Source organism: Rhipicephalus sanguineus, unplaced genomic scaffold, assembly GCF_013339695.2.
Source record: "Rhipicephalus sanguineus isolate Rsan-2018 unplaced genomic scaffold, BIME_Rsan_1.4 Seq417, whole genome shotgun sequence".
Lineage (NCBI taxonomy): Eukaryota > Metazoa > Arthropoda > Arachnida > Ixodida > Ixodidae > Rhipicephalus > Rhipicephalus sanguineus.
In genome coordinates this window covers 67470-94477 of record NW_023615205.1, presented here as the reverse complement: position 1 = coordinate 94477, position 27008 = coordinate 67470, and the positions used below count along the sequence as shown (strand labels likewise).

General features: G+C 47.8%; 1 protein-coding gene across 1 annotated transcript in view; it reads left to right on the top strand.

Moving 5' to 3' along the window:
- The window catches only part of LOC119377238 (probable ATP-dependent RNA helicase DDX43), a 183832-nt gene that overhangs the window by 90224 nt on the left and 66600 nt on the right, over positions 1–27008 (top strand). The window contains exons 7-9 of the mRNA XM_049411562.1: positions 4902–5020; positions 11232–11342; positions 21850–21991. Of these exons, the coding sequence (XP_049267519.1) occupies positions 4902–5020; positions 11232–11342; positions 21850–21991 (372 nt within the window). The remainder of the gene's footprint in view (positions 1–4901; positions 5021–11231; positions 11343–21849; positions 21992–27008) is intronic.

The window sequence follows — 27008 nt, the reverse complement described above, 5'->3', positions numbered from 1 at the left end:
GTGAACACGGCGCCGTCATCGACCTGAGGTCTGAGTCGATAACACTAACCTCAGATAAGCGCTCCCGCCCCGCACGACGCCAGGAACCATGCATTGAATGTTAGAGAAGAGCAGGTGACCATTCCGCCGCGTTCCACGTCATTATTTCCGTTGGCACCAAAAAACCTGCGTACCTTGAAGGCGTCATCGAGGGCGATCAGCACCTACTCCTGAACCCTCAAATTTGTGTCGCACGAGGTATAGCTGAGCTGCGTGACGGTAAAGCAAAGGTAGTGCTGACAAACTTCAGCCACGAATATAGGCACCTCAACATTGGTACGACGGTAGCCTACATCGAAGAATGTGTAGCCGCCAGTGATGCTTTCGCCCTCTTCGATGCTGCCGAACCTGCTTCGACGAGTCGAGGTCCCGAACCAGATTTCGATGTCAACCCGAGCCTTCCGAAGGTCAAGCAAGACCACTCAAAACCCTGCTCCTGCAATACAAGGACTGCTTTTCATTGTTGTCCAGACTTCGGCAGACACTGATTGCAAGACATCGCATCATAATAGAAAAAGTACCAGGCCACTTCGTCAGTGCCCTACAGAGTTTCGACGCGAGAACGTGAGGCCATAAAGAAACAAGTTGATGAAATGCTACGCGACGACATCATCCAGCCTTCAAAGAGTCCGTGGGCGTCACCGGTGGGGTTAGTGAAGAAGAAGGATGGGACCCTACGTTTCTGCGTTGATTATCGTCGCCTGAACAAAATCACGAAAAGGACGTGTACCCTCTCCTACGTATAGACGATGCCCTAGATCGACTCCACAATGTGAAGTACTTTTCTTGATGGACCTCAAGACCGGCTACTGGCAAATCAAAGTCGACGAGAAGACCGAGAAAAGATGCCTTCATAACACCGGACGGCCTGTTCGAGTTCAAGGTCATGCCCTTTGGTCTTTGCTCGGCACCTGCGACTTTGCAACGAGTCATGGATACTGTATAGCTGGCTTGAAGTGGCAGACTTGCCTTGTGTTACTTGGACGATGTCGTTGTGTTTTCCTCGAACTTCGACGAACACCTCCAGAGACTTCAATCCGTACTTCAAGCAATCAAGAACTCCGGGCTCACCCTGAAGCCAGAAAAGTGCCGCTTCGCGTACCAGGAGCTCTTGTTTTTGGGTCACGTGATCAGCAAGACTGGAGTGCTCCCAGACTCACAGAAGACAGCTGCCATCGCCGCTTTCCCGCCACCCACCGACAACAAGGCCGTGCGCCGATTTCTCGGCTTGTGCGCCTATTACAGACGCTTTGTCAAAGACTTTTCATGGATAGCCGAGCCACTAACGCAGCTCACGAAGACTGACGTCGAATTCAGGTGGCAAACAGCGCAAGTCGAAACATTTCATGAACTCACAACGCCTGCAGACACCTCCGATACTTGTGCATTTCGACGAATACGCCGATACGGAGATTCACACCGATGCAAGCAGCGTAGGACTCGGCGCTGTCCTTGTGCAGCGGACGGGTGGACTGGAAAGGGTTATCAGTTATGCTAGCCGGTTGCTGTCTAAAGCAGAGGCCAACTATTCCACAACAGAAAAGGAGTGCCTCGCCATCATCTGGGCTACGTCAAAGTTTCGCCCCTACCTCTACGGCAGGCCCTCCAAAGTTGTGAGCGACCATCATGCCTTGTGTTGGCTAGCTAACTTGAAGGACTCTTCAGGTCACCTCGCACTGTGGAGCCTAAGACTTCAAGAGTTTGACGTTACCGTCGTGTACAAGTCCGGAAGGAAACACTCCGACGCCGACTGCCTGTCCCGTGCCCCCGTCGACCCACCAGTTCTTCCACAAGTTCTTCGTGGAGCACATCGTCTTGCGTCATGGCGCCCCAGAGGTCCTCATCACAGACAGAGGTACCGCCTTTACTGCGGACCTAACTCAGGCGATCTTCAAATACAGCGAGACGAACCACCGCCGCACCACCGCCTACTACCCGCAGACTAATGGCCTCACCGAGCGTCTAAATAAGACCATCGCCGACATGCTGGCCATGTACGTCGACGTCGAACACAAGACATGGGACACCATCCTTCCATACGTGACCTTCGCGTACAACATGACCGTACAAGAAACGACACAGATGACGCCATACAAGTTGGTCTACGGACGGAGCCCGGCAACGACGCTCGACGCCATGTTACCAAACGTGACCGACGAGGAAAACATCGACGTGACCACCTACCCACAGTGCGCCGAAGAAGCACGACAGCTTGCCCGCCTACGGATCAAGAACCAGCACGACTGACAGCCGCCGCTACAACCTTCGACGACGCCACATGGAATACCAACACGGTGACTGTGTATGGGTATGGACGCCCATACACGGTCACCGTGTTGAGAAGCTTCTTCTACGATACTTCGGACGGTACAGGGTACTTTGACGCCTCGGCGCACTCAACTACGAGGTCCCTGACAGCATTACGAACTCTCAGCGGCGCCGTGCACGACCTGAAGTCGTCCATGTCGTGCGCCTCAAACCATATTACGCGTGTTAGCGAATCTGAGGACTGTCATTTGGCTTTATTATTGTACTTTCTTGCTTGTGCTTATTGTTTATTGTACTTTGTTGCTTTATTCTTGTTATTTATTGTTACATGTATTGGCCACCCCCCCCCCCTCCCCGTGTTCTGTTTTAAGCATCGGACGATGCTTTTTCAGAGGGGGCATTGCCACGTGCGTTTCTTTATCACTTTTGCTGTATTCGGTTTTCGGCCACAAAGACTGTCAGCAACGCTCAGCGCGAACCGCGCCTCATTGTTCGAGAAGCTTTGCGATCATTGTAGATTGTTCTGTTAAGATTGCGCGCAAGACGCGCACACTCGAGCTTATTCTAGAATTTGCATGACAGCCAACGATAACGCTGGAATATTCGACGGCACATGTTTAAATGCCGATGCGCTTCACCGCTTGTCAGTTGATCGACGGTCGACGCTCTGTATGCCGCTATCAGTGCATACCGTGTGTATTGCTGTAAATTAACTTTCCGTTTCCCGGCCACAAGTTCGGCCAAATAAACAGTTTCATCTTGAAAACGCCGACTGCTGTCTTCGTCGACGTCATGACCACGTGACAATATCACCAAGATTTCCTTTAGATGGCTAAATGAGTACATTCTGTATGCTAATTGTTTTGCTTTAAAATGCTTTCAATCTTTGAGTGATTCTGGTTTATGACAAAGCAAAGTAAATAAAGATAAAATTAATGTAAAGCACTTGCGCAACGCCTGGTGGAACCCCATTACGATGACTGCTTCAACTCGCCCATCTATTACAAGCTGAAACACAGTAAGCTGTGCTCACTCATTAGGGAGGACATTAAAAATTAAAGCATATCCACGGGTGAATGATGAGCTTGGGCGAAGCTCCTGAAGCAATCATGGTCTCGGAATCCGCTTCTCGTTGAGCCCGTTTCGCAGCGGCGTCCTTGGCGCGCACCGTCTCGGGATCCGCCTGGCTGCAGCCAAGCGAGCGCCCGCTGCTGCGCATCGTTCATGCTCCACCAACGATCCGACACGTACGCCGACGATCCAGGAGAATGAAGAGGCGCTAGATTCCCGCGCAGCCCACGCAGCAGCCAATCGGAGAGTAGCGGCACTTCTAGCGCCATCTAGTGTCGATTCAGACAAGCGTCATATTGCACACAATTCTATTGGACCAATGCCATCTAGGAAATGAGACGAGAAATGGTGATGACGACACAGATTGTGTACAGCGCCATCTAGAATATTGTCCCTGAACTGCAGTTTGTATGAACTTCTATGAGACAGCGCTATTTATTGCATTATACGGGAGATACTGTCGTTTACGCCGGACAGCGGAGACGTGACAAGGTTAGACTAAGAGGAGCTACGCCCCTAAAATTTCCAGAATCCCACCGCAGAGATATGTTTCAGCGAGGGCTGCAGAAGCTGGTGCAAGTTTTCCACTCTCTCCAGAACCACATTAGATTACAAGACTTTCATACCTCAAGAAGTGAGATGCACCACTCCGAGGAGAAGGTCATTAGGTGGACATTCCCCTCTTTCCCATTTGTTTTTAGAGGCCATGGAGAGCACGGATGAGAGGCAGCGACTCGAACAGGAACTTCACACGCTGGACTCTTGAGCGAACGTTTTCGTTGGCGACAATACTAGGCCCATGGCTGTCTAGGATAAACCGCAAAGCAATGAAAGTGCTCCAACCTTTTTTTGAAGACACCAATATTTGCGATAATTATTGAGCGGATTATATTGAAGGACTGCACCGTGACCGTATGTGTCCTGTGTTGAAACGAGAGTTCTTGAACTTGTAGGACTGTATTATGTACATGTATATATTAATATAATAATTTTGTTTATTTTTTTCCCTAACAACTATGTGGAAAGGGGTAGCTGTCACCAAGCAGTAGTGACAACAAGTTCTTCATTTATTTTCTATTTCAATAAAAATAAAAAAAGACTCATGGAAGTAGACTTGGGTTGCATCAGGCTCTGAAGGAAGGAAAATAAATTTCATTGCAGCTAACAGTGTGGAAAAATGGGTAAAATAAATTTACCCATTTGTACATTTTGTAAGTGGGTCTCTGTAGCATAACGAAGCCTTACGTCATCAAGAATAACTGAACAATGATATCAAAGGATTGGTATCAAACCTTTGAGCAGTGGAAATGTCACAGCGACTAGCACATATATCAAAGGAATCTTCAGTAATACAGTTCCTTACTGCATTGCTTGAATGCTGATTTTATTGATGGTAATAATATCATGAGATAGTCTGTCATAATTTTATGTTCACAGGATCCTCTAATCTGTGATCATGCACGAGGATCATTATCTAAAATGCCTGAAATGGCAAACTTTCCCGACTAATCTGCTTCTTCTAGAGTCAAGCCTGGCCCATTCTGCTTCAAGGTCAAGACCTCATTGGTATTGCACAAACAGGCACTGGAAAAACTCTGGCTTTCCTCTTGCCAGCCATGATCCACATTGACAGCCAGCCAGTGTGAGTGCAAATCTTGTTATTCTTGGCTGGGGTTAACTGAATCCTTGCCTGCAGTTCTGCAAACAGTGTTGCTTGGGTCCGTTGTGGTATTCTGTGTAGTAACGAAAGAAGGGGAATGGATCATGGGCTCGTTTCTTTGTCAACAAAACCTAGTGAAACCAACAGACAATGAAGCCCAAGGAAGGTACAGTGAAATCTCGGTATAACGAACTTCAGGGGACCGCGGAAAAATGTCCGTTATTCTGAAAGGTCGTTATAGTGAAAGCCCAAAAATTTACCATAACAATAGAATTTCAGTAACGCAAACGTCCTACCTTTGCAACGGTACGTCCTTGAACTCGTTTCTCACAACAATGCACACGTGAACGTCAGACAAGGCACGTTTATTTGAAATAGTCCGTGATCGTTTTTTTGACGGGTGCAGCACAAACTCTGCGTCACGAACGATTCTAGACCGTCCGCATTTTTATCCGCCGCTTCGGTCGCTGTTCCGCTTTTTTCTATGAATATGCGGAGTTTCCTCAAGTAGTCCAACGCATCTGTGGCCGACACGGACTCGTCGCGATCTTCGGGTGCTACCGTGACATCGTCGTCCATGTCATCGCTGCAATCCTTTAAGGCCCAACTGCATGCACGCGAGTTTCGAGCGACGGCCGACAGGATTTGCTGTCGCGGAGGGCCATCCATCGCCGTCGCTTGTCGCAGGGGTGCAATCGCGAAACGATGCTATTTCCGATTCCACACGGCTGGCTGATCGCGCTGATAACGCGGACGGACCGTCGTTCTGACCACTGGCCAAGCGCGAAAAGCACGAAAGGCATTGGAATCTGAAATAGAATCGTTCCGCGATAGCATCCCAGGTTTCTGGAAAGCCAGAAAACATCGCTTGTCGCCCGGAAGTGAGCGATATCCAACAACATGGCAGCATCTCTGACCCTTGCTTCGGTTGCAATTTGCTCGTGATGCTTCCAATCGGCGCGTACTTCAAGGAATGCAAGTTATAGACTACCTTATTTACAGCCCCATCTCACGCGAAGAGCGAGGCAGCGGCCGTATTTTGTCGTTATTTATGATCGACGGTTCGTTTTGATGTTTCGGTGGTAGCTTGCTGCATTGGTGGTAGCTTGCTGCAATGTCAACATCGTCGTCGTGTGAGGTAGCCCTTCTCCCTGCGAAGCAACGATGTGAGGCGCTGCGGCTTTTCTTAAACGTTCTATGACAGCAAGAGGAAACGTTGTCGAGATGCGCCTCGTGGACTAACCCCGACATAACGCTGTTTACAAAAAAGTGCGACGTAGCGTAGGCAGCGTACGCTTCCGGGCGCCCCATGGGATCACAGCAGATACTACTGCCGCGGTTAAACATAAGATTGCGAAAAAAGGAAGTCCCGAAACGCTTTTATGGCATCTTTATCTCAAACAAGACAGTAATAAATTTGGCATGTCATTCGTCTACTCTGTAATTCTTTTTTGTAATTTGCCTGCGTGCGCGCAATAGTTTTCAATCGAGCAGCGCGACGGAGCCCGTTTGTCGCAGTCGCCTTCGCTCGAAAGTCGCGTGCTATGCATGCGGTTGGGCCTTTACAAAACCTGATGCGTTGTCGCCTCCGCAACGAACGGGAAAAAAAAAAAGTTCCCCGCCCGCGTCTTTCTCCTCCCGTGCCATCTCAGGTTTTAGAGGGAGGGCGTCCGCTCTTCGCGCTGCGTCGTCTGCTACCTTACAGCTCCGACTGCCATGACCGATACACTGAAATCTAAGAATCCTCGCATTTCGGGATATAAGTTCGTAGTACTGAGGTGTTGTTAAGATTACACGGGAATTAAATAACGATCGTTATTCTGAAATGTTCGTTATTCTGAAGTTCGTAGTAGTGAAATATTTTTACATTGAAACTATAAGCAGTCGGCACGGGATTTCTTAAAAGTTCGTTAATTTGAAATGTTCGTTAATGTGGTGTTCGTTGTAACGAGATTTGACTGTATAGGGGAGATTATTTGTACGTTTTAGCTGTAATGGTAGTAATTATGATGTAAATGTAAAGAATATAAAGTGGACGAAAAAGCTTAGCTGTAATGGTAGTAATTATGATGTAAATGTAAAGAAATATAAAGTGGACGAAAAAAGCTTGCCACCATTAGGGACCGATCCTAGAACTACAACCTTTGGATAATGCGTCCGATGCTACACCAATTGAGCTATGGCGGTGGTTGACCTGCCATCCCCTGTTGTGGACTCTGTTGGACATCATCGGTACAACTCGTCGGCTTTTATACATGCAGGATCAAAGATTTCAGGGTTATCGTTGGTGGCCGCATTAGTTCTAGAATAAACTCGACTGCTTGCATTGTGTGTGCAATCTTATCAAAAAAGTCGTAAACAATTGGGAAGGTTCCCAGACATCCTGGCGCAGGCTGTGCCGAGCGGTGGTTACACATATAGCAGGCCAGTTACATAAACATACAAAGTGAACCGTGTGTGGCAATACTGTCATGTAGCCGTGACGGTGAAGAAGACGGCAGTCGGGCTACTAAAGACCATAAGGGTGATTCCACTAAGATCGAACAAACGATGGCTGGTCGACCTCTTAAATTTATTTCAAAATTTTATATATTATTGCCTGATGAGTGGAAAGAAGAGATCCGCAATTTTTTGCCGGACAAAAATTTTTTCGAAGCACGGGAAATCATAATGACGAAGAGGTGGAGTGGGGCGCTCATCCGCTCTGCTGTTTTGGCCAACTTTCATTATGAATTGCACGAAATATATTAAAGTTAGGTAGCTGAAATTTTTTTAACTAGATATATGCATGTTTTTGCTTCTGCTCAGGTATTTTTAGTTTTTATGTGTAGTGTAGACGTTTTTATAAAAAACCTAAAAATTGGCCCAGGAAACGTTATTTTCTTTACTTTGAAGGTCTTTATCTAAAAAAGTCCTTGTGGCAGAGGGACAAAAATTCTGCATTACGTTCTTCGCATACTTATCTACCAAACTGCCGAATCTTATATTTACATAACTTTTCAGTAAAGAGATACAATCGGGCTAAGTTCAAGAAAACACCGAACAATGGAAACTTTTGACGACAATTAAAAAAAAACCCTATTTTTTATATTTCTTAAACTTTGTCCACTTATTCTCCTCCACATCAGCTTTCACAATCATTGAAAACATATTGCATAATTTCCTTGCACTAAAAGTAACGGCCCCTTCAATGAGACCCTTAGGCAAGGATTGGCAATTCCGACTCCTTGTCCAACAAGTGTATAAAATGCAGGCAGGAATGACTTTGTTTTTATTAAAAGTCCAGCAGTACCGAAAAAGGTGTCATCGGCACTGAAGACGTTAATATTGAAATTATTTGGTCACTGCAGCGGCCACGAGCGCGGGGCTGCCAAGCAGGCGCGTGCGCACCCAGATGCTCGTTGTAAGAGCTCATTTTCGCGTCCTCAGACTGAGTTCGAAGCAGCAACATCTCTCGGGTGACTTGAACGCATGTGCACCGGTAGTCTCAGTGATCTGGTTAACGACGTCGATTTCTTTTTCAGGGGGCATAAGAATGTCATCATTCAACTGCGCGTTCCGTGAAGATCTTTCATAGCAGTCGTAGCAAAAGCACGCGTAGCACAAGTAGTCCGTCTCACTGACAGTCACTGATCTTTCGGGTGTTAAACATTTCTTCAAAGCATTGATCTCTAGGTCGGTAACTCTTGCGAAATTTTGGCTTCTTTGCAATAATTAAAGGAGTACTGACACGATTCTGAGACATCGGAAAAGGGACATTTTTTGCTTCGTTGGTATGCAGTATCAACGTTGGCCACACACCGAGTCGGAGAACACGTATAAAATTTTTAATTTGACTTTGATGTTTTTGTCGCTGAGCATCTGCAAGCCAGCCCCACTGCAAGGACATTATCCCGACGAGTCAAGACAGTTCCTCCGAGTTTGCAAGTTCTGTGTCCTGCATGCAGCCTAAATCGTAGAAATCACTGTCAGGATCACTGGACAACAGTTCACTCATCGTTGTTTATGTGCACCACGAGCAGATGACGGATTTGCCGCTAGTGCGGCGCGAGTTTGTGTATCCCCGTGACTTCACACTGCTATGAAACGTCACTGAGAAGCCACCCCCTCGATATCGAAACCGAAAGTGTCTTTTTAAGGTGACGCTAATTAAAATATACGATGCATTCCCAGGCACCACAATAGTCGTATTAGGTTTCTCGACACCAATATTTTTATTTAGAGCAACAAGCCGAAATTTTTAAAATTAGTGTCAGTACTTCTTTAAGCTTCTTGTGTTTCGAAAGGTAGTCTCCCAATACACTGATTCAGAGCTATACTTTCTCGTCATGAGACGCACAGGAGGAGTACAGTAAGAGCAAAGCACAAGAACTATCGGCGCCGAATGAAGTGTGAACAGCGGACCGAACGCGCGACCAGTTCAGGACATCTGCTGCCGACATCTAAGATTAAATAGGCAAGCGCATCCGTTACCGATAGTTTTGCTTTTCTTTCCTTTCACATTCCATATTTTTCTTTGCCACTGGAGTGCCACGTTCATGCTTTCCACTGATCGCAACTGGCACAGCGCAGTTTTTCTGGCAACAGCGTGCATGGAGTGAGTGCTCCTGGCTGCCTTATAGAGTTTTCATCTTGCTTCCATTTCCGCCATGTTATCAGCGCCCAGCTGCGATGCGAACAGAGGGCGGATAGAATAGCAAAGCTCCAGTGCACGTGCGTTCAAGTCACCCAAGAGTGTTGCTGTTTCGTACTAAATCGGTCTGAGTACGGGAAAACGAGCTCTCAATGAGCTGTCTCTTACAACGAGCATCTCGGTGCGCACGCGCCTGCTTGGCAGCCCCGCGCTCGTGGCCGCTGCAGTGACCAAATTTTCATTTTAACGTCTTCAGTGCTGACGACACCTTTTTCGGTACTGCTGGCCTTTTAATAAAAGAAGTCATTCCTGCCTGCATTTTACACTTGCTGGGCAAGAAGTCAGAATTGCCAATCCTTGCCTAAGGGTCTCGATGAAGGGGCCGTTACTTTTAGTGCAACGAAATTATGCAATATGTTTTCAGTGATTGTGAAAGCTGATATGGAGGAGAATAAGTGGACAAAGTTTAAGAAATATAAAAAATGTTTTTTTTAATTGTCGTCAGAAGTTTCCATTGTTCGGTGTTTCTTGAACTTAGCCCGATCGTATCTCTTTACTGAAAAGTTACATAAATATAAGATTCGGCAGTTTGGTATATAAGTATGCGAAGAACGTAATGCGGAATTTTTGTCGCTCTGCTACAAGGATTTTTTTAGATAAGACCTTCAAAGTAAAGAAAATAACGTTTCCTGGGCCAATTTTTAGGTTTTTATAAAAACATCTACACTACACATAAAAACTAAAAATACCTGAGCAGAAGCAAAAACATGCATATATTTTGTTAAAGAAATTTCAGCTACCTAACTTTAATATATTTCGTGCAATTCATAATGAAATTTGGCCAAAACAGCAAAGCGGATGAGCGCTTCACTCCACCTCTTCGTCACTATTGATTTCCTGTGGTTCGAAAAAATTTTTGGTGGCAAAATAAATTGCGGATCTCTTCTTTGCACTCATCAGGCAATAATATATAAAATTTTGAAATAAATTTAAGAGGTCGACCAGCCATCGTTTGTTCGATCTTACGTGGAATCACCCATAACTCTTTATTTAGGTGAACTTGTGCCTCGGAAACGAAAAGTCAAACTACAAGCAATACAAGCTGTACCTTGATAGCGGCAAACAGAGCGTCGGCCGTCAATAATCTAATCGGCGGTGAGGCACATTGGTACTTATTCACACATGCGGCATCAAACATTCGAGCCTTATCACCGGTGGCCGCGTTAGTTCTAGAATGAACTCAACTTTTTGCGTTTGTGTGCTCAAAAGCCTATCAGAAGGTTCCCAAATAATCTGGAAGGTTCCCAGACATTCGGTTGCCATTTGCGCAAGGCAGTAGTTATACATGTAACGGATCAGTTACATAGAAATAGCAAAAGAAGCGCGCATGGCATTATCAGAGGTGTGCATAGAGGCGTCTTGTCACAAGCAGGTGTGACCAGAGACAATACACTTCATATCATGTGGCACATAGCTCTGCTCCTTAGTTGCTTGTGCCTGTAGAAGTAGTGTTAAAATTTCCGTTTTTCGCCTAGGTGCTTATGGTGCTTGTTTTTGCAGCCCAAGAGAGGAGAGGACGGGGCCATCTTGTCTGGTTCTTGCTCCAACTCGTGAACTGGCACAGCAGATTGAACGCGAAGCCAGGAAATACAACTATCGGGGCATTAGATGGTGCGTAATGGTCATACCTACTCGTATGTGTGGTGCATGAAAATGACTGATGGGTGTGTCTTGATAAGAACGAACACAAGGTCCCAGTCACCGTTCCTGATTTTGATGAAATTTACCCTAGGTGCAGGTTTTCGACCCCGAACAATGATTTTGAAGTTAGCATAGCAAAAAAAAAAAGGAAATCAAATTTTGGTTGCAAAAAATGCTTTCTGCCATTTTCGCAATTTCTGAACTTTAAGCGCTCCTGGCAAAAGAATGATGCACTTCTTGGTCGCAATATTTAATCATGGAAAAGAACAAGTGAAAAGAAATCTTAGGAGCAGGGATGCAACAGGGATGCAACAGCAACAATTGTGCCAATTTGATACAATTCCTTATTTTTGCGCCAAGCTGAGCCAAAACCGTGAAATTTGTTAAACTTGCGCCACGCTGCGCTAAAATGTTTGACGAGCTTAAAATTTTCTTAATTACACAAATTTGAGCGAGAAATGAAGGCCGCATTGGTCATCTGCAGTGTGGGCATTGTCATCCAATACAGACACACAGACCCTAACCCCCCTGCGAAAGAAAAGAAAAAGTCAGTTTCACCGCAAGGACGAAGCAATGAATGAGAAAGCAACAAATTGTAATGGTATACGAAGTGAGCCTGCCAGCAAATTCTTTTGTATCCGATGTCGCGTAACTCTACAAAACGTTGGTGTAAGAGAACACAGCTGCTCCAGGAAAAGATGCTCTTTCTGCACAGTGTCTTCACATTGAGAGTGCAGCACATAGCAGGATATACAAGCCGCCTGCTGATGGCTGCTGAGATAGCGCGCACGCCAGCGATTGTGACCGTGCCCTTGGAATCAAACTTCAAAGTTGCTGCTCGAGCGACAACCCCCGCCTCCCTCTCGCGCCTTTTCATGCTCGTTCAAGACGGGCGGGGCGTTTCCTCTGTGCTTTGATGGGAGGCTTCCCGAGCGGAGTGGTGTTATTGCATGCGCCCTCCGAGTGACGGAGATGGGCTGGCTCGTTTGATATCTGCTTCAGCCGCGTTCGTCGCCCGTACTCGCGTGCTTTTACCCGCGGTAGAGCATACTAGCACAGGGATATGTTAACCTTTTGGACTTTATACGGGAGATGACGGCAAAAACTCTTCGAGAGTGTCCATATAGTAGTTGCTATCGCAATAGAAAAGGACAGTAGTTCTCAAATTTCCGACAGTAGTTCTCAAATTTCCTGATGCTTGTTTTATTGCGTGCAGTACGGTTTTTAAGCCACTTTTGCCGCAGTACACTGGTTTCCTGCGGAAAAGCATACTGAGATTTAGAAGGGGCTATTAGTACTAGCTGTCAGGGACACAGCACATTTGTTCCTTAATTACTCATTCGTGCACGCGCCATGTAATTACGAATACTAGTATGATTGCTGACGCCTAAAAAATTATTCGGAATCATTTGGAGCTGCTGTGTATAACGTTTTTGCTGCCTTGAGAAACAAATAGACAAAAACGTACGCCAGTTTTCTTTTTTCTCCACTCCCATTTGCTCCTGCTTTACGAATCTCCAGAATTTCAAGGTTGCCAGGTTTGCAGGCCCACATTAGCATTTACAGTTCCTGTCGAATTATTTGACAGGCCTTGCAAATGCTAATGTGGACTTAGTCATTATTCGCACTGTGGGGTGGCTCAACGCACTGCTTTTTTAGTATTCACATGCACTGTGCACGAGTTAGCTGATGTTGAATGGTTTGTACGTATTTTTGTTTTCATTTCTAAAAGTAAGCATTCTTTGTTATACTGCTCCAAATTCGGGATTTCGTGCTAAAAGGTTTTTTTCGTAACCTGCTCCAAATTTAGATTTTTGTGCTCCAAAAGCAACATTTTGCTGCTCCAAAAATTGCTTGAAATCCTTTTTCAGCTGTAGCACCCCTGTATGAGTATTTTATTTGAGTTGCTAACAAGCTATAACGCGTCAAATGGGGCCAAGTCAGTGTAGCATTCTGTGCTGAGAAGTGGATGCCATTTGTTCAATATAATTTATGCTCGTTAACCTCAAAGCAGCTGTTCTAAAACAAATTTGCAGCCATTTGCATAGTGCAGCAAGCTCCGTCTTGTTATCAGCTGCTTGGCAAACTTGAATCGACCAGCAACAGTGGCCACTCGAGGCTGCGGCCACTCGCATTACATCATGAAGATCGTATGCTTGGGCAAGTTGGTAATTCATGTTTCACTTTTTTAGCGCACAAACAAACAAGGACGAAATTTCTTGGTCTGTGTCACTTTTCGTCCTTGTTCGTTTGTGCGCTGAAAATGAAACATTACATCAGCGCTGCTTCGTTAGAGGGTGAGCTCCACTTGTGCGTTAAAACGAGTCTCAGAGGGCATATGGTATAAGGAATGTATGACTGTGAAAAGTAAAAGCTGTTAATTGCCAACTAGGTCTATATTATGCAAGAAAAACTCTGCTGATAATTTTGCAATGAGTGCCTTCGGTGCAGTATGCATGTACAGCAGGACCTCGTTGATACGTTCCCGCTTAGTAGGACTTCCCGGCTCCTATGCTTGCAATCGCAAAAACAAAAACTAACCCAATAGAGCTACGAGAATAGTGGCATATCGAGAATAGTGGTAGTGCATGCGTGAGCCAACCATCGATTAACTTGCATAAAGATGAAATCAAATGCCTTAACAGTTATCTTCCACGTAGACCACCACGCGTGCCGGATTGATAGGTTCGCCTGTTGCACGGGCATGCGCAGATAAGTTTTCGTGCTTTCTTTCTTTTCAGCCGTTGTGTGTCTCTTCAGTTGTTAGTCGGCGTTTGTGGTGTCCTGACTTCTTTCTTGTGTCTGGGTTTGCACGCCCTGTCTTTTTAGAATGAATACTTACCAACTAGCTCAGCTCTCTGTTATTCTAAGAGGTTTGCCCGTTGCGGGTCTTGTTGCGGTGGTCGCTTCATAAGTAAGTCATCACGCTTCAGTTTTCTAGCTTTTTGAACGGCGTCATCAATTACATGTGGGGGTATTTTTGTTTATCGAGCATAAGTTTTAGCCTCTGTGAGCTCGTGTCAAAGTCAGCGTCTTTTGAGCAGATTCGCTTAAACCGGTGAGCCTGGCTGTATGGAATACTGTTTTTACAGTGGCGTGGGTGATCGCTTTGGCAATGGAGGTATTGTTGTCGATCCGTTGGTTTGCGGTATAGCGTTGTAGAAAGTTTGTCTTCTTCTATCGTTACGGTAACGTCAAGAAAATTTACGGTTGCTTGCGAGTAGGTGTGTGTGAAGTGTATGTTTGGATGTACAGCGTTGTAAGTGTCGATAAAGCTGAGAAGTTCATCCTCGCTGTGGGTCCAAATAAGAAATATGTCGTCTATGTATCTTCTGTATAAGAGTGGTTTCAAGGAACTTTGTGCAAGAAATTCGGATTCTAGCTTTTGTGCCATTTTGGTGCCCATAGCGGTCCCGCTAATTTGTCGAAAATACTCTTGGTTAAATTCAAATGAATTTAATTAGGACCATCCTCGTCAAAGTTGCGATGGCAGAGAAATCTGGGGTGTCAGGTTGTCTGGTCTGTGTACATGTTTTGTAATGCAGCTATGCCGTCATCGTGAGGAATATTTGTATACAATGAGGACACATCAAGAGTAACCAAGTACGAGTTTTTCGGCACACACAGACCTGCAATGTCTCGAAGAAAATGTGTGGTGTCCTTTACGTACGACGCGAGAGTGCATGGAATGTGGCTTATTAATTTGTCCACGTACCCTGATATGGGCTCAGTTATTGCACCTATGCCTGATATGATTGGTCGACCTGGGTTACCGGGCTTATGAATTTTTGGGAGGGTGTAGAAGCGACCTGGACGAGGGTATGACGCTCCTTTTTTCTCCACACCGCACCGCCGGAGCCACGCGGCGCCGCCTGGTCGGGAACAATACGTTAATGGAGGGAAGATATGCAGGCCGCGGACAGGGGTGGAAGGGGGCGCCGGAGAGGGGGGGGGGGTCTACCTCATGTTCTCACTGATTTTTTTTTCCCTCCGCATATCCTCTCTCCTTTAAGATTGTATAAAGCTGAGCACCAAAACTGTACCCTCATTCCTGATGAAGGCCGGACTCTGGCTGAAACGTCGAAATAAACAACGTTGTGACTTCTCACGGAGGATCTACTTGACTACTTGCAACGCTACGGCCACTCCACCACCATGCCTGCCATATATATAATATGGAACTATATCGAATTTTCCGTGCTTCGCATCCATGGAAGAGCACGTGAATGGTAGATGTGTTGACGCTTTTCCTCAAATATATTTTATCCATGGATCTTTATCCAGAGAGCTTTTCGCAATTCCTTCCACCAGCACATCCGGGTTTGTAATCGCTGTTGAACAAATACCCCCTAAAGGGCCCTGCCCTTCTAGGGGTATTTTAGGGGTATATAGATGACATAATGTCGTCTAATAAAAGCATATCTCTTGGTCGGAGTAGCCACAATTCGGTTTTAATATGCACAGCTGTTGGTTAGCAGGACCATCGCTCACGGCCATGGTGTCGGAAGGCCCACTGTGAAGCGGCTACAACATGTTACATGTCCGCCGCTCACTTTCCAGGGTCCATAGCTGAGGGTTAAAAAAATTAAGTTTATCTTAAGGGCGAAGCAATGAATGTAATGCCACAAATTGTATTGTTGTACGAAGTAAGGCTAGCAGCTAACTCTTTGGATCAAATCTCACGTCACTCAACAAAATGCTAGCTTAAGGGAATATGGTCGCTGCAGGGACTGAAACTATTTTCATGCATCAGTTCTCTAAACATGAAGTAAGCGTTGACAGCACAGCAAGTTTACGAGCTGTGTCCTGATGCCACGAGTTAGCGGGCGTGCCAACGACTGTGCCCTTCGAATGATGCAGCCCCCCTCCCTCCTGTCCCCTGCCGTCCCGTCATGCTCCTTATGAAAGACGAGCGGGATGTTTCCTCTCTGTTTGATGAGCAATTGACAGCAGGCCGCCTCGCGTGCGGGATGATGTTATCGCATGCGCCCTCCATGCGACGGAGATGGCCAGCTTGTTTCATCTCCACTTCAGCCGTGTTCGTCGACAGCGCTCGTGAGCTTTTACTCGCGAGTAAAACATACGATGCACGGGGTGATGTTATCAATTTGGATTTTATATGTAAAATGACGGCAACGGTGGCGCCAACGGCGACAGCAAAAACCCATCGACAGTGTTCATATAATTGCTATCGCAATAAAAAGAAAAAAAAATTGAGCCATTCCTCTCTGTGAGGTGTGTAGAGGTCGCTACTATTGTGCTAATAGGTGGCACCCCCCTCCTTGATGTACGTGATGTACGGAGCAGAATAAGTTAGTTGTTGTTTGGGTTCAGTGGCGACCGGTTGTCTTACTGCGGGCTTGACCGGCGCTCATGCCATGACTGCGTCGTATTCTCGAGTGAACGATAACACTACATGGTGTCAGAAGTGGTCGAGCACCGACGTCGCGTTACCCATCGTGCGTATCATGCCTACCGAGCAGTCCAGCCCGAAGTGGGCGGGCGTCAACCTTCAGACGCCAGAGCCGTTCGACTTCGGCAACGCTGGGACCTGCCGACGTGGAAAAGTCGCTTCGAGGACTACGCAGCCATCTCGGGTCTCAAAAATGCACCGGAGGAAACACAGGTGCGCTCGCTCTTAATTGCATGGGCCCCGAAGCGCGTCCGCTCCTCGACGCATTTTCGCTCGATGCGGCGTACCTCACTTCGTACGAGACCGTGGTAGACCGTTTCACAGAGCATTTCGTGCATCCAAGCAACGAACTATACGGTCGTCCCGTTTTCACAGACGCGTACAGCAGGCAGGCGAGAGCGTTGACGGATACTATGCCGAGTTATGCAGGATGGTGAAACGCTGCGCCTATCCTTCAGTGCAAGTTGAAGAAGGCTAGTACGTGACAGATTCGTCGTCGGCTTGCGCGACTCGCGTCTTTCAGACCAGCTCTGCCGAAACGCTAAACTCACTCTCAAAGAGGCTTGGATGCAAGAGGCTTGGATGCGGAAAAAGAAAAGCGGCAGTCGCAAGCTGGAGCAAGTTATAATAGTCCCACGCTTTGCAACTGGACGCTACAAAGATGCAGAAGTCCGCTCGACATCACCGAACGCGAAGCCTTCTTTCGAGCATCGGAACGCAGACACGCCCACCTGCGGATTCTGGCCGCGCGGCTCATCCTCGAGCGCAGTGCCCGGCACGCAGCTCGCTTTGCAACTTTTGCAAAAAGAAGGGGCACTTCGCGGAAGTTTGTCGCTCGCGGAAATCGAAACAAAAAGTCGGCTCTATTCACCTGAGCATCGTCGGGGCGGCGGCCAAGTCTTTATAGTGGACGTCACCGTGGACGAATACACGATGCAATTTAAAGTTGACTCTGGCGCCGAAGTCTCTGCTATACCCGAAGACTTCCCCAAGCTTCCAGCCAAGCTGGACAAGGTTGACATGGTACTTACCGGTCCTGGAGGTCAACCATTGCGGGTACTCGGTTCATATACAGCCCAACTTCGTTAGTGCGGGAAGACGTCCTTGCAGCGACTCTTTGTCATTGAATCGCTCTCTGTCCCTCTTCTGGGACTTCCGGCTATACAAGCCCTCGATGTTGTGAAATTCCTTGGCGGCGTGCAGGCCCCTGAGGCATCACTTCAAGCTGACTTGTTCCGCGGACTTGGCACTTTCAAGGAGGAATATCGAATCCGCTTGAAGCCTGGTGCTACACCATTCTCCCTCAGCGTGCCTCGTCGCATTCCCATTCCGCTACACGAAACCGTGAGTCGCGAGCTCAACAAGCTCGAAAGTGACGAGTGATTCACCGCGTCGACAATCCCACGCCGTGGTATTCGGACTGGTAGTAGTTCCTAAAGCGTCAGGAGATTACCGTCTTTGTGTTGACTTAACCCGGCTGAATGAAGTCGTACTTCGAGAACGCCACATCCTCCCAACGGTCGAACAAGTCCTGGCTTATCGGAGACGCAACGGTGTTCTCCAAGCTGGACGCCACAGCGAGTTTCCACCAAGTGAAACTGACGACGGACTCTCAAGAGCTCACGACCTTTATAACCCCTTTTGGCCGGTACTGCTTCTGCCGCCTTCCATTTGGTATAACCTCAGCGCCCGAGTATTTTCAGAAGCAGATGGCCAGAATTCTTGAAGGACAGGAAGGGGTAGCCAATATGATCGATGATATACTCGTTTTCGGACGCACTAGAGAGGAACATGAGGTCCGACTGAACCAGGTTCTGTCCCGTCTTGCTGAGGCTGGGGTCGCACTGAACAAGAACAAATGCTTATTCGGGGTGTCGGAAGTGCCGTTCCTTGGAGTAATCGTGTCCGCTCAAGGCATCAAGCCGGACCCAGCCAAGGTAGCAGCCATCAAGACCATGGAAGCTCCAAAGACGTTGCAGGCATCAGGCGTCTTCTCGGATGATCAATCATCTTGCTAGGTTCTTGCCACACATCTCGGAAATAACTGCTCCAATCAGAGCCCTCCTCACAAGTCTTCAAGTTGGACTTGGGAGCACGAACAAGAGACCGCATTTGTCAGAGTGAAGGAGATACTGTCATCTGATAGGTGTATGGCCAAGTACAATCCGTCGTATGCCACCACTGTCTCAGCTGATGCTAGCTCGTTTGGACTTGGGGCAGTCCTGCTGCAGACGCAGCCATCAGGCGAGCGCCGTCCTGTCGCTTTTGCTTCCAGAGCAATGACGAAGACGGAGCAGAGATATAGCCAAACTGAAAAGGAAGCATTGGCTATAACCTGGGCTCTCTGGAGGTTCGACGAATTGGTGCGCGGCATCCCACTGGATGTTGAGACAGACCACCTACCCCTCGTCTCTCTTTTTGGTAAGATGGAGCTCGACATGTTGCCTCTAGAATACAAAGGCTGCGGATTAAAGCAATGCCTTATCAATTTAAGGCACTTCATGTGCCTGGTAAGCTTTTGGCTACAGCGGATACTCTCTCTCGCATCAACACCCGAACGAATCTTCTGCGGATGCTGTGCAAATCCTTACCACAGAAACTGTGGCTCGCACAACCCTTATGTGATGGAGCTCTATGTTGCAGAAACAGTGGCTGCCACGTTTGAAGTTTTGCCCTTTAATGTGCAGGAAGTTCGTCGAGCACAAACTTTGGATGGTGAATCCACTACATTAATCTCCTTCTGTCAGCGGGGGTGGCCTCGGAAAAACAAGCTGCCATTACACATCTCTAAGTATTCATCGGTGGTTGATCAACTTTCTGTGTGCGACGGCGTACTGCTCAAAGGTACCTGCTCAAAGGTACCATCGTCACTTCGATCTACAGTCTTGGCACTACTACACGAGGGACACCAAGGCTGTAACAGAAGCAAAGCCTTGGCGCGAGATTCGGTATGGTGGCCTGGCATCTCCAAGGACATTACCTCTCTGGTCGCCAACTGTGAGACATGCGCTCTCACACGAGTTAACTTTGCTGAGCCACTTGTACCGACACCTCTCCCAGATCGCCCGTGGCAACTTCTCGGCATGGACCTATTTCACTTCTGTGGGCAAACTTTCCTCCTGGTAGTTGATTACTACTCCAGGTACCCAGAGGTGAACCTTGAGGAGCACAACTGCGCAAGTTGTCGTGGATGTGCTAAAGAGCATGTTCGCCCGCCATGGGATACCGGAGGAAATTCGGTCTGACAATGGCCCGCCATTCTCGTCACGAGACTTCGCAACCTTCGCTTCCTCGTATGGCTTTGTCCATACGACAAGCAGTCCCCACTACGCCCAATCAAATGGGGAAGTGGAGAGAATGGTCAGGACGGTCAAAAAGCTCTTCACCAAGGCAAAAGACCCTCACATGGCTCTCCTATGTTACAGGGATACCCCAGGCGTCAACGGTTTTAGCCCAGCTCAGCTCTTGATGGGTCGTCGGCTAAGGACCAAAGTCCCTAAGAAGGAAGAATTGCTACATCCAAGCGTGCCACCAAAAGGTGCAGTAGCGTCGAGGAACGCATCCTACCAAAGAAAGCAGGAAAAAAAACTACAATCGGCGTCATCGGGCCAGGCATCAAAGGCAGCTTCCTGTAGGACAACAAGTCTGGGTGCGGCCAGAAAATGTAAAGGGAACGGTGTGAAGCCCAGCACAGAGACCTAGGAGCTACATAATAGAAACAGGACAAGGCGGTATCTTGCAGCGTAACAGGTGTCACCTCGTCCCCTTTGTTCCAGCATCATCGATGCCACCACAAGCTTCATCAGAAGCAACCGAGCCACAGCCGCAAGTAGCTCAGCCATCTCAAGGTCCTCCAAGTACCACGGTAACGACGAGCGACTCGGGACGGGCTGGTGATCGTGTTGGTGGTGATGGTGGTGATAGTGATGGTGGTGTTGGTGGTCGCGATGGTGTTGTGTGCACGCGTAGTGGCCGACGCGTGGTCCCACCGGACCGTCTGAACTTATGACTGCCGAACGTGCGGAAAGGGGGGGGATGTAGAGGTCGCTACTATTGTGCTAATAGGTGGCGCCCCCCTCCTTGATGTACGTGATGTACGGAGAGTAGAATAAAGTTAGTTGTTGTTTGGTTCAGTGGCGACCGTTGTTCTTACTGGGGCTTGACCGGCGTCATGCCATGACTGCGTCGTATTCTCGAGTGAACCAATAACACTACAAGGTGGATGATCAGCGAAGCTGTTAAGCACACGGCATGGAGGTGACATGGTGGAGGCCAGTTTGGTATGTAAGGCTAGGTTGTTAACGGCCCGGCTGTCAACGTTCAATACACGATATTAATGTGTAAGCCTTAGATGCCTTAACAAACATGAAAATTGATCGTTGGCATCGGCGGCGTCAACAGGAGTGATGCAACAAATCACGTGATGAGGTTATCATGACATCACAGATAGCCAAACTTGTGATGTCCTTATGACATCATACACTGTGACGTAACGTGATATCATCACATTACATCGTCACTTTGCACTGCCTCTGTGATTGGTGTGCCAGTCATGGAGGCAGTGCAAAATCAGTGAGGTGCAGAACGTTTGCGATGCCTCCGATCCTGGAGGCAGTGCAAAACCACGTTAGGTGCTGAAAGCTTTGAGAGGGTGGCGTAGGAGGATCAATTCATCGAGTGAGAAGAACATGAAGATGCAAAATTACCTGCTCCACAGTGCTCCAAAATGAAAACCTTTCTGCTCCAAAAATTGCTGCAAGTTAGAAGTATCCAGTAGCATCACTGCACAAGGGAATGCCAGTAACATGCTTAAAATGGATAACATGTTCAGCTACACTCAAACCTCATTATAACAAAGTCACATCTGCTGCGAAAATAACTTCGTTATATCCGAAAGTTCGTTATAAACGTTTTTTGTAACACTGTATTTATGACAAGACTATTATTCAGTGACTTCATTATACTGATAATTTGTTATATCCATGTCTGTTATATCGAGGTTTGAGTGTATCTCTCTGACCAGATTTTCATACAAATGACAGTATTTGGTGCCATGCCTTACAGTGTATGCATCTATGGAGGTGGCAGTCGGCGAGAGCAGATCCAGACCGTCAACCTTGGCGTGGAGATAGTCATTGCAACCCCTGGTCGCCTCAATGACCTTGTCATGAACAACATCATCGACCTCAAATATGTCACATTTTTGGTAAGTTTTCTCTTCTTACACTTCTTGCATTGTACAAATTTAAAAAGGCTAGGATTGGGCGTGTTGATACAACATGAGTAAGAGTGCATGTCAGCGCAAACGACAAGGGGGACAGAGGAGAGGGCACAGAGCGCTGAACTTTCAACAATTTATTTGGAAAGCCTTCGCTTTATACAGTTACACACTGTTGCAACGGTCACGCACGGAACATGATTTACAAGAATTCATCACGTAAACAAGCATAGGTACATCTTTTCTTTATCAGTGAGTGCGACAGAGTGGGTACTAACACAATCATCCTTTAAAGAAATCATTTTTCCTGCCTTGAAGATGATTTCGCGTGTGGTGCAATCTCTGCATTTTGCGACGATACTATCTGAAAACCTTGGCCTACACCCACATGTGCTCTGTGTCCTCTCTTCGGTCCCCCTCTTGTCATTTGTGCTGATTTGCACTGTTAAACAAATTTAAGACTGTTATGTCAGACACTAAGCAACCCAAGATTGTTTTGGAAATATGTAAAAGAGAACTGAAAAGAAGGCATACCATCAATAACTGTCGATGGTAAAACGTCAGGCCACCTGAGGCCAGAGTGCTTTAGCCAGTATTTCCTGTCCAGCCTTTCGTAAGACTATGCTGGGGAGATTTCATATTTAAATAGCACAAATCAGAGCAATATGATGCGTGGTATTTAAGTTAATGTTAGTGGCATCAATTTATGATGCCACTAAGATGCAACAAAGGCCATTGGACCTAATGGAATATCTCCAGTGGTCCTTAAAGGGCCCCTAAATCACCCAGAGGTCAAAATTTAGTTGTGGTGTGACAGTTGTGCACGAGTCTACAACGAACACGTAGCCGCAAAAATTTTTGATACGGTGCTGTAATAGCGGAGTTACATGCGTTTGATCGCAACGTTGCAATCACTCGTTTCACTCTTTCCTTCACTACCCTCTGCTCGGCTCTGCTCATCGGCTGGTCTCCTCTCCCAAAGCCGCTTTGCCCTCCTCGCCGAGTACCCCTCCAATCTCATGTGACATGCTGGCAATGCTGACGCGCTGTTTGAAACAGCAGGCATTTCCGGTTGCCGCGACTCCGTGAACTCCGTGCTTCTCGGCTAACCGCTGTTGTTGCCGTGCCGGCCCGTGCTCCTATGCATCGTGCCAGTATGGACCCTGTGTTGCAGCAGTGGCAGATCCGGGGGGGGGGGGGGGGGGGGGGGGGGGCGAAGCCACTAACTACTCCCCCCCCCCCTCTCACCTTCTCGACAGCATTTTTTCGGCACGTGGAATTTTTTAGGGCGTTGTGGAGACCTTCGCTGTCTGCGGCAAGACATGCACCCATCAGTTCGACCTTTGTGCTGAGCGTGAAACTGGCTACCTAAATCCCTCCTTTTTGGAAGCAAGCTAATCGCTTCCTATCCGCATACCATTGTGCACATTCAGACCTGAAAGATGTTTGATGATCGGTGCGTGAGCATGCCAACAATCTCAGAAAGGGTTCTCCAGTCATACATTGTAGCGTATGCGCCCGCGCGTTCCACTGCACCTGGCCCAGGTGAAGCAGCAAGGCACACGTCCCCCACTAAACTACAGGTGATGAGTGGGAGACTTGAGCATCGCATTCACATCTAGCCCGCTGCGTGGCTAATGCATGGCTTTGTAACTCTTCTATGCTAGGATGAACACGGCGGCAGACGCCGGCTGCGTGTGACAAGGGCTCGGGAGAGGAGGCAGATGTCGCTTCTTAAGCAAAAGTGAAAAATCAAGGGGCTTTAGTTCGCATGGCACTTGAGGAGTGCCCACGCCAAGCCAGCTTTATGCCTATCGCAAAGGCAGAATTCCTGGAAGACACCAGCACGGTCACAAGTCCACGTGAGGGAGGCACCTTTGTGTGTTTCCATTAACATTCCTTGTTTCGTTCTTTCTTTCCGCTTTTCCCATGTGTGTAGTTGGAAGAACCTTTAGTTGGAAGTAAGTGCTCGTTCATCATTGATATGTCCTCCGTCTTGCTTCGCGCTAAGCCACTTCAGCAAAAATGGAAAACCAACTAGTCCAATCTGTTACCTTCCTAAATTGAAGTTCATTGAAATAAGCCTGTTGGGACGTTAAACCCCAGATATTATATTGAAATAAGCCTGACCCAGTGGCGGATCCATCGGGGGGGGGGGGGCGGGGGCAGGGGCGATTGCCCCCCCCCTCTCCCTTTTCCTCCAGTGCCTGCGTCCACCTCCTTTGTCAGGTTGCCCCGGCTACCAGCGCCCAAACCTCAGAGGAAGCCGAATGGCTAGAGCGTCCGCTTCCAATGTGGGAGCTACCGGGTTCGATTCCCAGTGCCGCCGCACACCGCCGGTTTTTCTAATAGGGTAAAAGAGTTGCCCCGGCCTGCCAATTTGTGTTCTGGGCTCTCAAGACGGTGCCCTCGTCTTTCCTCCAACTTCTTTCACTCCCTTTTCAACGGCGCTGATCCTCCGTCTGCTACTTTAATCCCCACCCCTGGACAGGAGGATTCAGATGTCCTTCTTGACGAGAGACCTTACTATCCTTGCTTTTCTCTTCTCTCTATCCAAGAATTTCTTCTCAACCCCTGCTTCCTCAGCAAAAGGGGGTGGCAGCTTAAGGAGCATTGACACAAAAAGTTTGCATCTGTTTTTTCTATGACTCGCTTTTAGGGATGGAAAGCTTGTTTCCTCGACGCGCGCGACGGTTAATTTTTGTAGATGGTTTTAGCGCCCAGTCGCAGTTTCAGTTTCAGAGAGCGTCGAGTGAACACAGAATAGTTATCATGTAAATGATTACAGTAAAACCCCGCTACAACGAAATTGACGGTGCTCGGAAAAAATGTCGTTGAAGCGAAACTTTCGTTGTAGTGAAATCGAAAAAAATATGGCTGACCTGAGCTAGTAGAACAGTGAAAACTTTTATTTCCAATATTCAAAAAGTGTCTGCTGCTTCCTTTGCGTCCCCAAGCAGCGTCACGACGCGATTCTTTTATATGCATAGCGACGCCACGTTGAAAAGCACGCAGAAACACGGCTTCCGCGAACGAATCAAACAAGCACGGGGCGCTACACGAACTGCACAGTTGCACCAACACGCTAACACTAGCTATTCGCCGACAACGGCGACATGCAGGCAGTGCTGGGCGCGGAGCGATGACTTACGCCTTATTCTATGCTATTCTTATCTACCCTCGCGGCTGGCTGATCCCGTTGATAACCGGACGAATTGTTGCTCCGACCACCGGTCACTGGCCAAGCGCGAAAAGCATTGGCATTGGAAAAGGCACCATTCCGATTGCACCCCAGAAGGGCTGCTCGCGTTGATAACGCGGATGTGGTGGATGTACCGTCGCTCTGACCACTAGCGAAGCGCGAAAAGCACGAAAAGTATTGGAAAGGCATCAGAAAAGCTAGCTATCGTTTCGCGATTACACCCCAGTGTCGACAACTGAGCTTTGGCTTCGGATTGTCTGCGACTCAGAAGCAACTCAAGCCAGTTGCGAAAGCAGGGCAGTCTGATCGCCGTCGCTATCAAGCAATGGCGGCCCCCATGCTCGGTCAACAGCGGCCATGGAGTGACAGCGGCGGTTTCTGGTGGTTCCAACACGCGATTCAGACTTTGAATTCGTATTTTTATGTTCTAAAATGCATCAAAATGTCCGAGATTGTGTTATTGCACGGTAAATTAAATTTTTGAGCCCCGAATGGCATCATCAAATTTCGTTGAAGCGGAACGGCAGCAGAAGAAGTGTCGTTGTGGCGAGCATATTTATGCATTGACTCCTATGGACTGTTGACGGGGAACCGAGTTTTCGTTGTACCGGAAATTTCGTTGAAGCGGAGTTCGTTGTAGCGGAGTTCGACTGTATCATGTGTATTGAGAGGGCAGCCCCCTACCACAGAGAGACAGCGAGAGACACACTATGCGACCCCACTCCCTCCCTGGCCACCCCACCGGCTACATGGAATCGAAGCGGCCCAGCACGTCGTGATTCCTTAAAGGGACACTAAAGGCAAATAACAATTTATGTCAGAGTGAAAGCCCAATGTATGACAACTTCTAAAACGGCAATATTATCAACAGCAATGCCTACTTACCGAGAAATTAAGCTAAATGTATCACATGAGCGCCATGAGTGGGACATTTTGGAAGTGATCCCGATGACGTATGGAAGTCGACTACAATAAATCACTAGTAATCAAACTACAGTATAACCTCGTTACAACGGATCTGTTTACAACAGACATTCGGATATTACATACCAATTTGCGGCGTTATGCCGACCTCCGTATTAGTTCCATTGATTGAGCTTCGTTTACTACGGATTCTGGTACAACGGACATTCGGAGATAATTGACTGAAATTTCAGGCCAGCAGGTGGTCAGGACTCCTTTAGAGTGGACTTTTCTACCACGGTCATTAACTTCCGACTTCAAACATCGCTTAGCATACTTTCGGGACGGGAGCAGCGCACCGCGGATATCGACGTACCGATTTAAGAACGAAGGCCGCCGTTCCCCGGTCTGTCAATGATCAGCTATGCCTAGCAACGACAAAAAAACGGCGCGCAGCGTGCTTGGTGTTGCGTTTGGGATGCTGACACGTGAAATTGCGAGCCGCTGCCACCGCTCTCCGCGCGGTCGCTGCGCGGCGAGCTTGGCCGGGGGGTCCGCTGCCGATGCGCAGAATGCCCATCCGCGGTTCTGAGGAGCCAGCGGCAATGCGATTCGTTGCTTGAGACGAAGGACATTACGGCTTCTTCGCTTTCGCATGTCCGCTAGCGCGATGTTTTGCCTGCAAAATTCGGATTTGGCTCGTACATCGGCACTGTGAATGGAGTTAGGCCTAACCACGACATCTGGTAGAAAGCTCGGTTGCGATGTGCGTGGCCGCGGTGCCCGATGTTTCAAAGTACGTCATGCTCGATTGCGAATACAAGGAGTTGTCCCGCGGTGGTCTTCGTCATAAGCTTCGAAGTGCTGATAAGAAGAACCTCGAACAGCGGGTGCAACGAG